This window comes from Austrofundulus limnaeus, unplaced genomic scaffold (genome assembly GCF_001266775.1).
Source record: "Austrofundulus limnaeus strain Quisiro unplaced genomic scaffold, Austrofundulus_limnaeus-1.0 Scaffold55, whole genome shotgun sequence".
NCBI classification, from domain to species: Eukaryota; Metazoa; Chordata; class Actinopteri; order Cyprinodontiformes; family Rivulidae; genus Austrofundulus; species Austrofundulus limnaeus.
The window spans coordinates 1,030,442-1,043,508 of record NW_013952457.1 but is presented as its reverse complement, the minus strand read 5'-3'; the positions used below and the strand labels follow the sequence as shown (position 1 = coordinate 1,043,508).

Genomic DNA, 13,067 nt, shown 5'->3' with positions numbered 1-13,067 from the left:
CCATTCAAATTTCGCCTCTTTTTATTTGTTTTGCTTCTCAGCATGGCTTCCTAAATACACTGCAGGATTTCTCAAACGCATGAATGAGTCAAAGCAAGGCTTTGGGCAGGTTTTTTATGAGAGTATAACATTATAACATGATATAAAACTCAAAAAAGTTGATTTTACGTGATATTACCCATTTAACAAAATTTACTTGGATGTTTAAAGGTAATGTGTTTTTGTGGGCCTGATAACCAGTAGAATATTATAATMAATCTTTACCTGTGATTTCTGTCTTCTTGGGCTTCATCAGTTGTCCCATCATAGACAGGATATCCTGACCTCCCTGGGGTGAAGACAGGGTGTGGTTACTCCTCTTGTAGGAAGCGAGCAGATGGATTAATTTGTGTTTCGTGTGTCAGGTTTGTACCTGGGGTCGAGCGTTTGCAACATCCAGGTCGTGCAGCGTGACGTCTTGGACTATCTCCTTCTTTTTGTGGACGTCACCTTTGGGCAGTGGGACGTACTCCTCTGCCTCCAGGTCAAACTCTGTCGCAAAGGTGTCACAGCGCCCTTGTCTCTGCAAAACAAACAACACCATAAAGCTGAGCTTTACTGCCGTCTGCAATGAAACAGAAGGCAGGAGGAGGGAGAGCAGGTGTGCAGTCCTGCTGCCAGCCCGCCGCAGAGAGGACGACGTGTGGCTGAGGGATGAAAGGGTTGGAGGAGGCAGCTCATGGGATCGCTGTCAACAGTAACAAATGGGTGACCAGGACCCCCCACATCCCCCTCCTCCACTATCTAACCACAGCCGCCGCGAGGCCCCCGGCCCACCTGCGGCGATTAAAAGAACCGCCGTTGCAGTCTGTCAACACAGGCAGCAAGCCCCACTGCGTGATGGGAGATATACAGATAGAGCATGAAAAGGCACAAGAATGAGACGTTCATTTCAGAGACCAGCAGAACTTCAGGACAGAGATAAAAGCAGAACGATACCATGAAGGACTGACAGGGGAGACAAAAAACCCACTAAACTCTGACCCAATTAAACATTAAGAAYGTTAAGCTTTAGTTAGGAAAAAAGCCAAATTTTAATTATAGAAACTATAGACATTTTCTTAAAATTACAGTTAACTTCATTAAACCTGAACAGCAAAAGAAATAATTATTATAGAAAAGTAACAAAGAGACAGAATGGGTTTTTAATTACAACTCAGCCAGTTTTATTGCAACCTGCCTTACATCTCCAACTCTGCTGCAGGTTTTTCAACAGCAAAACAAAAAGCGTGAAAAAGTTTACCTTAACAGCTCCACTGTTGGCTTCGATGTAGATGACGTCTCCCACTTCCACACGCTCCTTCTGAAGACTCTCGTAAATACTGGGATCCAGCTGAGAAGAAATAACAGCATTGTTATCATTTAAAGGAGACNTTTACTTACAGTAAAGATGCCCCCGGGTGCATTTTTTTGGTCCTAGGACTGTTTTTTAAGAAGTACATACCCAAAGTTGAGTAACAAAAGCTTTAAAAAGTGAATTTTGCATTATAGGTCCCCTTTAAGTGAGATTTTGTACAATTACCTAAAAGTAAAAAAAATAAATAAAACTGTTAAATCTGTGTTAAAGAAAGAACTACAGAAATCAAATATTTTACTTATGGCAAACGCAACTCAAACCAATAAAAATAAATAAGTTTAACAAGTTTATTCAAACGAAAATAAAACTTTAATAATCATTTATTCTTGGCTTATTCAAAAAATATTGAGAATTTACAGATTATTTACAGTCGGTGATGGATGGTGATGAAAGAACCAGTCTGACCTTGAGCTGCTTCGTGCCTTTGGCGGTCTTTAGGCCGATGATGACGTGGCTGATTGTTTTGCCGTAGCCGCCCATAGGATTCTCCGTCTCACAGGGGGTCAGCTCTGTCACTTCTCCTTCGTACACCTCCTTGGTTTCTTTGATGCGCAGCCCTGAATGTGGGCGGCGGTACCGTCAGACACAAACGCACTTCAGAACGAGACCTCAATCGGGTCTTTGTACTCCTACATCAGCTAAGCCTCACATCTTTCAGACCGCAGAATTATGTATTTTATGACAGGAAAGGACACGTGTGTGTGCGCGCCTTTGAAATGCCAGGGCATCGTTCACTGTAATGYGATCACTCTCTTTCACAGAGTTTTGAAGCTGGGTATGAGCAGAACAGGTGCCTGATCCTCTGAGCCGAGGGTCAGGAGGCAGGGTTTAAGGCAGAGACTGTGCCRTTATTGACAAGGTGATGAAAAAACCTTGGACGAAATCCGCTCWGCCCCGCAGATACTTTTCTAGGAGGTGGAGCGAATTTGCCAATGAATACTTTTTATTTCAGCTCCATTTCCTCCACAGTCAACAGGTCCCTTCAGCGGTCAGATAAACCCTTTCTCWTCACCTGTCATTTTATTCCTTTAAAAAAAATGAGCATCTCCTTAAACTCATAATTCTTACAGTTTAGGACCATAAARAAAGTAGTCATTTCCTTTTTAGTGGTTTCTTAATGGGTAACGTCTTTTTACAGCAAGAAATGCAAAATCTAAGACCTAACATTTCAATTTAAAATAAATTTGATCTCAAACTTTAGAGTATCTGTGCTTGTAGACGGACAAAGTGCTGCTAAAATAATTCAAAGGACATTTTTTTTGTTTTCATCTTAACAAGTTACACCAACTTCTTCCTACAACAAAACCTTTTGAGACAAAACCRTTCTTAGTTTGAATTTCAATTCCCACTCACCGATTGCCCTCCTGAAATTCTCCATCAGTACTTCTGTTTTTTTKATCTCAGTCGAGTAGACTTCACTGCCAACCATGGGGCAGAAAGGCACCTTGTTTCCCAACTCCTGCGCCACAGCCAATGCGAGGGCCGTCTGAAGGTAGGAAAGCAGAAATAAAGTCAGAGTAAAAATAAGCAGCAACAACTAAAGTTGTGCTTAACCATGCTTCATGGTATACTGAACACTGCACACTAACCTTTCCTGTTCCAGGTGGTCCTGCCAGTAAAACTGCCCTTCCTGCCATCTTTTTGAAGCGGATCATCTCAACAATGATGCCACAGGCCTAAAGAGAAAAAAACAAATGCTATCATGCAATATAAGTGTATAGGAACAATTCAGAAAAATGCTTATTAAAATATTTTTGTAAGTTGAAAAAAATAATAATAAAGCAAATAATTTCATGATGCTTTTACTGACATCAGTAATAGAGAATAATATATTTAAAAATCTGAAAACGTCTGAAGAAATCTTGCTTACTAGTAAAAAATTTGCTGTTCAGCATGTCAGCAGTTCAACTTGGAGATCATCTATTAAAATATTTATTGCAACGTGAAACAAATGCAGCCCATAAAAGATGCGTAAATATGTTGTTTTAATTAGGCAAAAAAAGTATTTTTAAATGATTCTCTTCTAAATCCTACAGCTATTATACTTCCAATTTATTAGACCATGCATGCAAACTGTCTATTTAATGGATATTTTAAAACAAAAGCTCCACACGATAGGGAAACATGCTCTTTTGTTAACATATTGAAGAAGTCAAATGAGTCTAGAAATGTCATTGTTGTCTTTGTGCGTAAACTCACTAAGAAAACACTGATGTTTCTAGGGTTTCAGGTTTGACATAATGTACTATTTTTAATTACGTAAATGATTTAACCTGCTGATTGTAACTGTATTATACATAGAACCCCAGATTTTAGAAATGACTTTTATTGCATAAACTAACTTTGAAAGAAAAACGAGCACTAGTTGTAAAAGAACTAATGCCATAACCTTCGACCTACAATATTTCAGATATTATTATATTATATGAAGTTTATCAGATTTGAAGGTAACTTTTAGTCACTAATTTTGTGAATGAAAAAAAAATCTTGACTTAATGCATTATTATTATTTTATTTTATTTATTATTATTATGTATTGACTATACGTTTATTTTCTTGCAAAACATTAGCTTTTTTCTGTCATCAACATCTATTTTTAATTATTATAACTATTATATTATTATTATAAATTATGTTTGAATATATTCTGTGGATAAAAAGGGCAGACATTATAAGATTTATTCTTCTTCTGCTACCTTTCATTTAATTTTATTTTGAGTTTTGATTTGTGTATTTTCTTTGTTTTCTATTGTATATAGTGGTTTGCTTTTTAATTAAATGAATAAATTTTTTGAATTGAATTTAATATTTTGTTTCCTAACTGATCAGCTCTAATGGAAAACTAACTAAATTGATCATAAACTTGAAGGAAAATGCTTAAAGAATGGGTTTATGGCCTTAGCTTTCTACTGACCAGTGAATGAGATGGTGGGGTGCAGTGTGCTAACGGGTTTAGCTTAGCATTCAAAAACTATTATGAGTGAGTGAGCTAATAGTCTTTGCAAAACTCTTAAAGTACAGATATATGGGGGTAAATGACTAACTGGAAGTGCAGTAAAATATAAACGGTACCTCTCTTGCAGCCTCCTGGCCGACCAGTCCACATGCTGTCTGTTTAGCATTCCCGGCCTCGTCGAGCCCGAGTCCTTTGACGTGACTATGTGAGGCGATCCTTTGAGTTTTCGTGGTACTTTTTACCTCCTCGATTTTCATAGCTGTGCAGTTTATAATAATTGTATAGTGTCGAAACCGCTGCTCACTCTTAAGGTGAAAAAGCCGCCTTTGCTTCGGATAATTTCTTATTGTAGTGGTCCGCGCCGAAACTCAAAACACAGGTTTCCATGTGAGTTACTAGGGGAAACAAGCGGAAATGACACCGTGTGGCTCCGCCTGTCTTAGGCGTAAAGAAACTATTGGACCATGTCAAAACATTTGTGAGTTTGATTGGATAGAAGATGTGTCAATCGTTTTTTAATGCTCTGTAACCCCGCCCATTAGTTTACATTTCCGTTTGTGCTTCTTTTTAATTTGTTGTAGAGGAAACAAAAACAATTTGAATTAGTATAAAGATGTTTCATTAAAACAAGGAAGAGAATACAAAAATCATTAACATTTTAATAAATATTTACAATTAGGCTGTAATAAATTTACATCAACTCATTTTTTTGGCCTTTGTTTGCTAAGAAAAACTAAGGTTCCGCTTTACTTCGTTTTCCAGAAGATGACTTGGATACCAAGGTTGGAGGTAGTTTCTCGTAGCTGGCTTAAAGTTAAAAGTCCTGTTTTTGTAATGGAAGAATCTTAATTATAAGATTTTGATAAGAATATCTATCGACAGAGGCGTGTCTCGAACAGCAGAGCGTGCTGAATTCAAGATCCAGCTCATATTTTAGATAAAACTTCAACGACAGATCAGGGGAAATGTCTGAGTCGCTTGGCAGTCGGACTAAAACGCTGAACTTTAATGTCGGGGTGCTCGGACATGTCGACAGTGGGAAGACGTCGCTCGCCAGGGCGCTGAGCAGCACCGCCTCCACGGCTGCCTTCGACAAGAACCCGCAGTCCCGCGAACGAGGYATCACGCTGGACCTCGGCTTCTCCTCCTTCACGGTGGATTTTCCTGATCACCTGCAGGACAGCGGAGGGCAGCAGTACGACAGCCTTCAGTTCACCCTGGTGGACTGTCCGGGCCACGCCTCTCTCATCAGAACTATCATTGGAGGTGAGCCCTGATCTGATTTGATCTGATGATCTGATGTGATCTGATCTGATGATCTGATCTGATCTGATCTGATGATCTGATGATCTGATCTGATCTGATCTGATGATCTGATCTGATCTGACTATCAAAACATAACTTCAACAAAATGTAAAAGGAGCACCAGATCTAATTCACTACTAATACTATAAATAACACCTTCTTTTTAAAGTGACAACCATACATTCTTATGTAAAACAATAAATGTAGGGAAAAAGACTTAATAAACAACAGCAAGAAGAAGCCAATGCAAAATGAAATTAAACATGTAAARGAGAACAACGTCAAACAGCTAATGTGTGTCTGTTTAAATAGCTTTGTGTCTAAATATCAAATTTCCTTTCAGAAAACCCTTTAGGGCATTATAAACTTGATCCTCTGATGTTATTATTATTTTTAAAATGTACAATTTGTTACTAATTTTAACTGATAATCATAAAATAATTTAAAGTTGCATATCTCAGAGTTTTAATTAAAAAGCTATTGCACCCTCAGATATGTTCAGTTTATATAATATTTTCTCTGCACATGAAGTGCATTACAAGTGCATATCATGGGACTGGAGCAGGTTAATAACTGGACTGTTTGTTCATTAAAAGGAGAAACATAATAGAAAAAAACCAACAAAATTTAAATGCAATGCATTTACAAAATGTATAATTGTCATAATCTTTGCAATAACACAACTCAATTAAGTGTAAGTGTATATTTAGCTTATGTTGGCAGATGTAAAGACAAAGGTAATAAAACAAGTCAGCTCAAGTGTTAAAGTCTCAGCCACAGTAGGATCCTGTTCCTGCTACTTTATCACAGCAGTTGAAAGCCAGTTTGATATTTCCAGCAGGGGGTGCATTCTTGCTGTGGAAACTAAATGGTTAAAGAAGACTGGTGCAAGTATGAGGAGGGCAGCTGCTGTTCTGAGTAAATAAATCCGAACATTCACTTAATAACACTCTGTAACTCACAGTTTTATGATCTTCAGCACAAGCAACCAGATTATAGTGGATTTGTTCATGTTTTTGAAGGCTGTCAAGCCTTAAACTCTGCACTGTTGTGCATAAAAAAAGGTAAATTAAACCAGCCATTGGGTGGCACATGCTGTATATTAGGGAAGGAAAAAAAGGGAGTAGATTGGGGTATGCATTAAACTTCCCTTCCAGTCCCAAGTGGGGAGCACAGGAAAAAGAGCAGCGCCAAAGTTGGGTGGGGGTGCAAGAAAACCAAGTGAGCAGCTCCAGTTTCAACCCTCTAGCTTTTGATTCTTCCTGCACGCCCCCTTGCCTCTAATTTTCCCTCTTGTTTTGTTGTTATTTTTGGGCCCCTGTGTTTCTTGTTTGTGTTGCTTTTCATCTTCTCATAGATGTTTTTTTTTAAAACAAAACCAGAAAAACTTGGATGTCTTTGGGATGAAATGTGCTGCTTCAGCTCATTATACTTTCTACGTTTTTAAAAATGTCTTCTGTTCTTTAGGTGCACAGATCATTGACCTGATGATCCTGGTGGTGGATGTGGTGAAAGGCGTGCAGACTCAGACTGCAGAGTGTCTGCTGATCGGAGAGCTGACCTGCCCCCGCATGGTGGTCGTACTGAATAAGACTGACCTGCTGCCCCCTAACAAGAGACAGAGTACCATTGAGAAAATGACCAAGAGGCTGCACAAAACACTGGAGAGCACCARGTTTGTACTAATGAGCAAAACCATTTATTAGGACGTGTGTAGAAAYGGTGGCTTTGAAATATTAACCTGGACAGATAGTTGGTTCTTTCAGTAACTTTCAATTTTTGGTTATCAAACCTGTTGCGTTCTTCATAAAACTTTAACATAACACCCTGAAATCATTTCACTGTCACTGTTTTTCTAATTGCCAGATTTAAGGATTGTCAGGTGATTGCTGTGGCGGCGAAGCCCGGGGGCCCAGAGGCCCCTGACACAGAGGAGCCACAGGGAGTGCCACAGTTAATCGAGGTAAGGAGTGGAAACAGACCTGCGTCTTATAATTGTAACTAATGAAGCTTAAAACAATGTGTGAGTTCTCATGAAACCAGAAATGTAGATATAGTTGTAAAAAAAGAGTATATTTTGTTAATTTGCTTAAAATGTTTATAACCTGACTTCTATTGTGTAAATGATAAAGATGAAGCAGCTTGGTGGATGAAGGGTATAATGTATTTTTTGTTTAAAGCTCTGACATTTTAGTTTTTAGTTTAGTTTTATTCATTTATAAAGCACACTTCATACTAAAAGCAGCTCAAGGTGCTGTACAAAATTATGCACAATAAACAAACCCATAAAAACAACAACAACAATAACAACAATACAATAAAAACAATCATTAAAAAATGTAATGATCAGATAAAATACAGTTCAATGAATACGTTTAAAAAGATGTGTCTTAAGCCTGCTCTTAAAGATTGCAACACTCTCTGCAGCCCTCACATTTTCAGGCAGACCGTTCCACAGACGAGGGTCACAGTACTGAAAAGAAGCCTCTCCATATGTGTGTGTTCTGATTTTTGGARCTGTTATCCAGTGCCAGAGGATCTTAGGGTTCGTGGCGGTTCATAGGGCAATAACAGTTCAGCCAGATAAGGTGGCGCAAGATGATTAAGACATTTAAAAACCAGTAAAAGAACCTTGAAATCAATTCTAAGATGTACAGGGAGCCAATGCAATGATTTTAAAACAGGTGTAATATGACCCTGCCTTCTGGTCTTGGTTAGCACATGAGCTGCGGAGTTTTGCAATTTTGTTTTTACTAGAAACCTGCGTTTATTAGAAATCTAACAAAGATGTATTAGTTATGTTCTGGACAGTTCTCTCTGATGGACAAACTTGGCTTTATAGTTTTAAAACCCACAAAAATTATTATAACTGTCCATTTTACACATATTGGGTGCTAATAAGTCGCACAAGAACTATAGTTTAAAACTTTGTCATGCAAGGGGGTGGACATAAGGCAGTTTTTCAGGGTTTACTACTTTTTAATTTATTGATAGCCATTTTTTTATTATGATTTTTTTAAAATGGAGAATTAAAAATCAGGCTGTTGAATATGATGGCACACTGACTTGCTGAATATTAACTATGAAAATGTCTCCCTTTTATAACCTTGGCAGTCATAAAAATTCYAACCCTGTTGAACCCTTGTTAGAGGTTTTCAATCCATTTATAGAATGGTGCTTTTTGCCAACATGAAAAATAAAACTGAAGTGTTTTTAAGTTTTCCATGRTCGGATTTACAGGGTTAGGGTTAGAGAAAAAAAAATGCCAACACTCACTGAAGCTACCTGACAATTCAAATCCCCTTTAATAAAGTATTGTTGGACTGGTTGGACAAACAGAAAGAGTTTATTTAATGCCTGGCTCTCTGCTTGTTTGTATTTGCCACACACAAATTCTTGCAATATTAAATTTGCGGTTACCCTTTTTTTTCTGCCCCCCCAGCTTTTGAAGAAACAGACATACCTCCCTAAGAGAGACCCCAAAGGTGACCTGCTCATGGCTGTGGACCACTGCTTCTCCATCCGTGGACAGGGAACAGTCATGACCGGCACCATTTTGCACGGTTCCCTGGCTGTTAATGATACTGTGGAAATCCCAGTGCTGAAGGTTTGTTCCAAAAACTGGACATGACTTTGCTTAAACTTTGATGTTTACAGGCAGGTAACGTTCCTGTGTCATGGAAATACATTTTGCGGATCACGCAGAGGCTCGTAAGTCGAGCTGTTTGTGCTCTTACAGAGGGAYGGATGGTCGACTGGGTTCAGAGGATGTTTCAGTTTAGTTTGAGGAAAAGACGAGGGGAGTGTGGGTGGAAAGAGGAGGGTAATTAGGACCACATGCAAAGGCACATTCTGCTTGTTTGTCTGCAGTTTTCACATTCACCTCTAGGTGGCAGCAGATGGCTTAATTAACAAACACTTGTAACCACAATCTGGTTAACAAATGACAATTTTTTTAGAATTAAAAAAATAAATCTTGGTTTCTATACTGTGAAAATACGACCTGAATAATTGACTTAGACCTATTTGGATTTGATATTTTGTTTGTGTGTATTTTGCTTCTTAAATAGACAAAGTAAAGCCCAGGCCTCCCTTGCAAAAGAGATCAGTAWTTTTTTTCTTCCTTTTTTYGTCTAATCAGGACAGTRMACATTAATGAAYATKCTTAKACTTCTGTATAGACTGTAAATGAGCMAGATTGTAGCATAACTGCTAATTTACATATGTAGTCCTTGGATTTGCCCGGTTAAATAAAGGTTAATAAATAAATAAAGCAGCCTAACTTTTTATGTTTTTTTTTGGAAATTAAACACGATCATAATCGTAATTTTGTATTATATTTGAATTGCCATAAAAATGTAAGGAAATTGGGCCACTTTATCACTTTAACAACATTTTGAGGATGAATATTTTGTTTGTTTTTAACCAGAAGTTTTACATGTGCATGTTCATATTTACCATTTTAATGTTSATTTTATTTAGTACATGAACATGTTGTAAGGTAAGTTATGAGTTACAAACAGTTATGTTCTTCTTTTGTTCCAAATAGTAAAACTTTTCCTTGTGTGCTGTTGTTTGTCTTCTGATCAGATTCATATAGATGATGTTTGTCGTTTGTGTTGTGAACTCAGCTGGTTGTTGTATCTTTTTGCTCTCAGGTGACCAAGAAAATAAAGTCGGTGCAGATGTTTCGGAAGCCAGTGTCGGGGGCCATGCAGGGGGATCGTGTGGGCGTGTGCGTGACTCAGTTCRACCCCAAGCTGTTGGAGCGAGGTTTGGTGTGCACCCCGGGCTCCCTGCGCACCCTCTACGCAGCTGTTGTCTCTGTCAGGAAGATAGGCTACTTCAAGGGCCCTCTTGCCACCCGTGTCAAGTTCCACATCACAGTGGGTCACGAGACGGTCATGGCGAGGGTGACCTTCTTCGGCCTGCCCCCYGTTGACTCTAAACCAGCTCCATCGGAGCCTTGCTCACTGGAAACGGCCTTCACTTTCGACAGGGAGTATTTCTACCAGGACGAATATGTTTCCAGTCAGGGAGACGGGAGTTCAGGGATCGACCCGGAGCAGTGGGCCTTGTTGGAGTTTGAGCGACCGGTCACATGTCCCGCGCTCTGTCTGGTCATTGGCTCCAAGCTGGACTCGGACATCCACGCCAACGCATGCCGGCTCGCCTTCCAAGGCCGCTTGTTGCACGGGTTTGAGGATAAAAGCTACGCTGAGACTTCACTGCCCGGTCTGCGAATCTACAAGACCAAACACAAGGAGGGACAGGTGGAGCGGGTGAGTGCAAGTCCAGTTTGTCCATTACATAAAAAAAACATCTATCCCATGATCCTTTGAGTGTTGTTCCTGTGTCTCTGCCCTCACYGTCACCTTGCGCTCCTTCTCGCTCCAGTTCTTTGAATGTTTCTCATTGCTGGCAGCACTGGAGCGTGGCTTCCAGACAGAGCCCCTATTGTATGCTCACAAACAGACACGTACTCACAAACAATCATGCATATGCAGTCCTGGTGCGCAGCCTCTGAGGAATGGGTGGCACTCATGCCTTAGCATGTGCTGTGACAAAGGCTCGCGTGGGTGGCCGACAGACGCCAGTCGCCGTCTCACTGTCAGCGGCTGCTGGCGCTGTTTGGACACACCTGAGTGCCACGCAAACATCCACATGTTGGGAGCTATGCCTGAGCGCCGTCCTTTTTTTAATCTTTCTTTCCGCCTGTTTCTGAAATCATACTTGCTTTTACATTTTCTTTTGTAATACTGAGCTAGTTTATCACTTCTCATGCTAAAGTTTTTCTTCTTTTTACAATTTATTGCAGAGCAACAGAATTTTAGAGCCAGTTTTCCACGCCATGCACTCCACAGCTCTCGTCGCGCTTTTCTGTTACAGTTACATTTCTCCGTGCAGGCGGGGTCAGACGGAGTTCAGGGGTCAAGCGTGTGAACCAGTTTCCTGCTTTAGCACCTCGGGCTGTCAACAGCTCCGCTCATACACTCCGGAGGGGAACAGCCTGTGCGCGGCGGGGTCAGACAGTGGACTTGTGACGTTACATTTGCCGTTCAGCCCCAGAATGAGGCAGTTCTGTTCGGAGCTTAAAGAATTTGCTCACTTGCAACGGAGCACGTTAGTGTTGAGAGGTGACGTCCTCGTCTAGTCACCATTCATACGGTCTGTCAAACATGTACGGCAACTGTATGGTTTTTGTTTTGTTTTGTTTTTATCAGCAGATCAGTCACGCTTGAGGGTCGCTAAGGCCAAAAGTTCAGGAAGRAATAAAGGTTAGGAAGAGCAGAGAGAGGAAGACTTAGTGGTGTTYGAGACAGTGCGGTGCCTTCCAGTTATCAGATTAGTAATAGGGTTTGGGTTAGCCAAAAAATGCAAGTACAGTATGCTACAAAAAAAATAAAAATAAAAAATGTTGCAATGAACCTGGAAGAATGGAGCCGACAGCAGACGCTTTGACTCACGTGGCATGGCTCTTCTTCAAACATCCTAGTGACAGAAAGAAACATGGTGACACAGCAGAGATATGTTTCAATTAGTCGTAATTAGATCATTTTAGATTTGCATCATAAAAAAAACAACACAAAGTTGATATTGTTAAAATCATCTGTGGGTATTTTGGGCAACATAGGTGTAACTGAAATATATTATTGGCTCGTTGTTTTCCTTTGTGAGTTATTGCAGTTTTTTTTGCTATTTGAATATGTCACACAATGATATTGCTTTGTGCAGTGACTTAATTATTGCCTTTATTCAGCTCTCACTCTTCTGTTTTCCTTTTTTGCCTTCTGTCTGGTGTTCAGGTGACTGATGAGTACTCTCTGATCGGCCGCAGCTTGTTCAAAAAGGAGACYAATCTGCAGCTCTTTGTGGGGTTAAAGGTCACGCTGTCCACAGGCGAGAGCGGAGTCATCGAGGGAGGCTTTGGACAGAGTGGGAAGTTCAAGATTCGCATACCGGGTAACAGTTTAACATAATACATCYATCCCTGCAGTGTTAAAATGTGTCGAATGAGCGTCGCACAAAACGCAACGACTTTTCAAAAAGTGTTGCTAAGTTTGTTGTTATACAACACGAGGCTCTCCTTGTTGTTAGCRCACACACACATCTCCAGAGCCTGTTCTGTGGATTTCTTTGAGTTTTCAGGATGTGGTCAGAGCGGCAGGCCTGACATCCCGAGCCACATTCCCAGAATTCCTCTGGGGATTGCTCGTGTTCCGGGGGAAGTCTGATCAGTGTTTATTTTACCTTCTGTTGCTCAAAACCCACGACTCCGCACCGGGAGGGAAGAGAAAACAAAAACATCTTGGAAAGAGAACCTCACCTACATCCTCTTCTCTGCCTTGTGCTCACTCAGACGTTCACACACACACACACACACACACACACACACACACACACACACAC

At 40.1% G+C, this 13,067-nt stretch overlaps 2 protein-coding genes across 2 annotated transcripts in view; one reads left to right on the top strand and one right to left on the bottom strand.

Moving 5' to 3' along the window:
• The window catches only part of ruvbl1 (RuvB-like AAA ATPase 1), a gene marked incomplete at its 5' end in the record, with an annotated part of 6,162 nt that extends 1,402 nt beyond the window's left edge, over positions 1-4,760 (bottom strand). The window contains 7 exon segments of the mRNA XM_014009082.1: positions 265-328; positions 413-562; positions 1,283-1,372; positions 1,802-1,953; positions 2,750-2,882; positions 2,986-3,072; positions 4,469-4,760. Coding sequence (XP_013864536.1) covers positions 265-328; positions 413-562; positions 1,283-1,372; positions 1,802-1,953; positions 2,750-2,882; positions 2,986-3,072; positions 4,469-4,609 — 817 coding nt within the window.
• Positions 4,761-5,257: 497 nt separating this feature from the next.
• The window catches only part of eefsec (eukaryotic elongation factor, selenocysteine-tRNA-specific), a gene marked incomplete at its 5' end in the record, with an annotated part of 9,652 nt that continues 1,842 nt past the window's right edge, over positions 5,258-13,067 (top strand). The window contains 6 exon segments of the mRNA XM_014009078.1: positions 5,258-5,618; positions 7,125-7,332; positions 7,524-7,620; positions 9,100-9,264; positions 10,316-10,939; positions 12,464-12,620. Coding sequence (XP_013864532.1) covers positions 5,318-5,618; positions 7,125-7,332; positions 7,524-7,620; positions 9,100-9,264; positions 10,316-10,939; positions 12,464-12,620 — 1,552 coding nt within the window.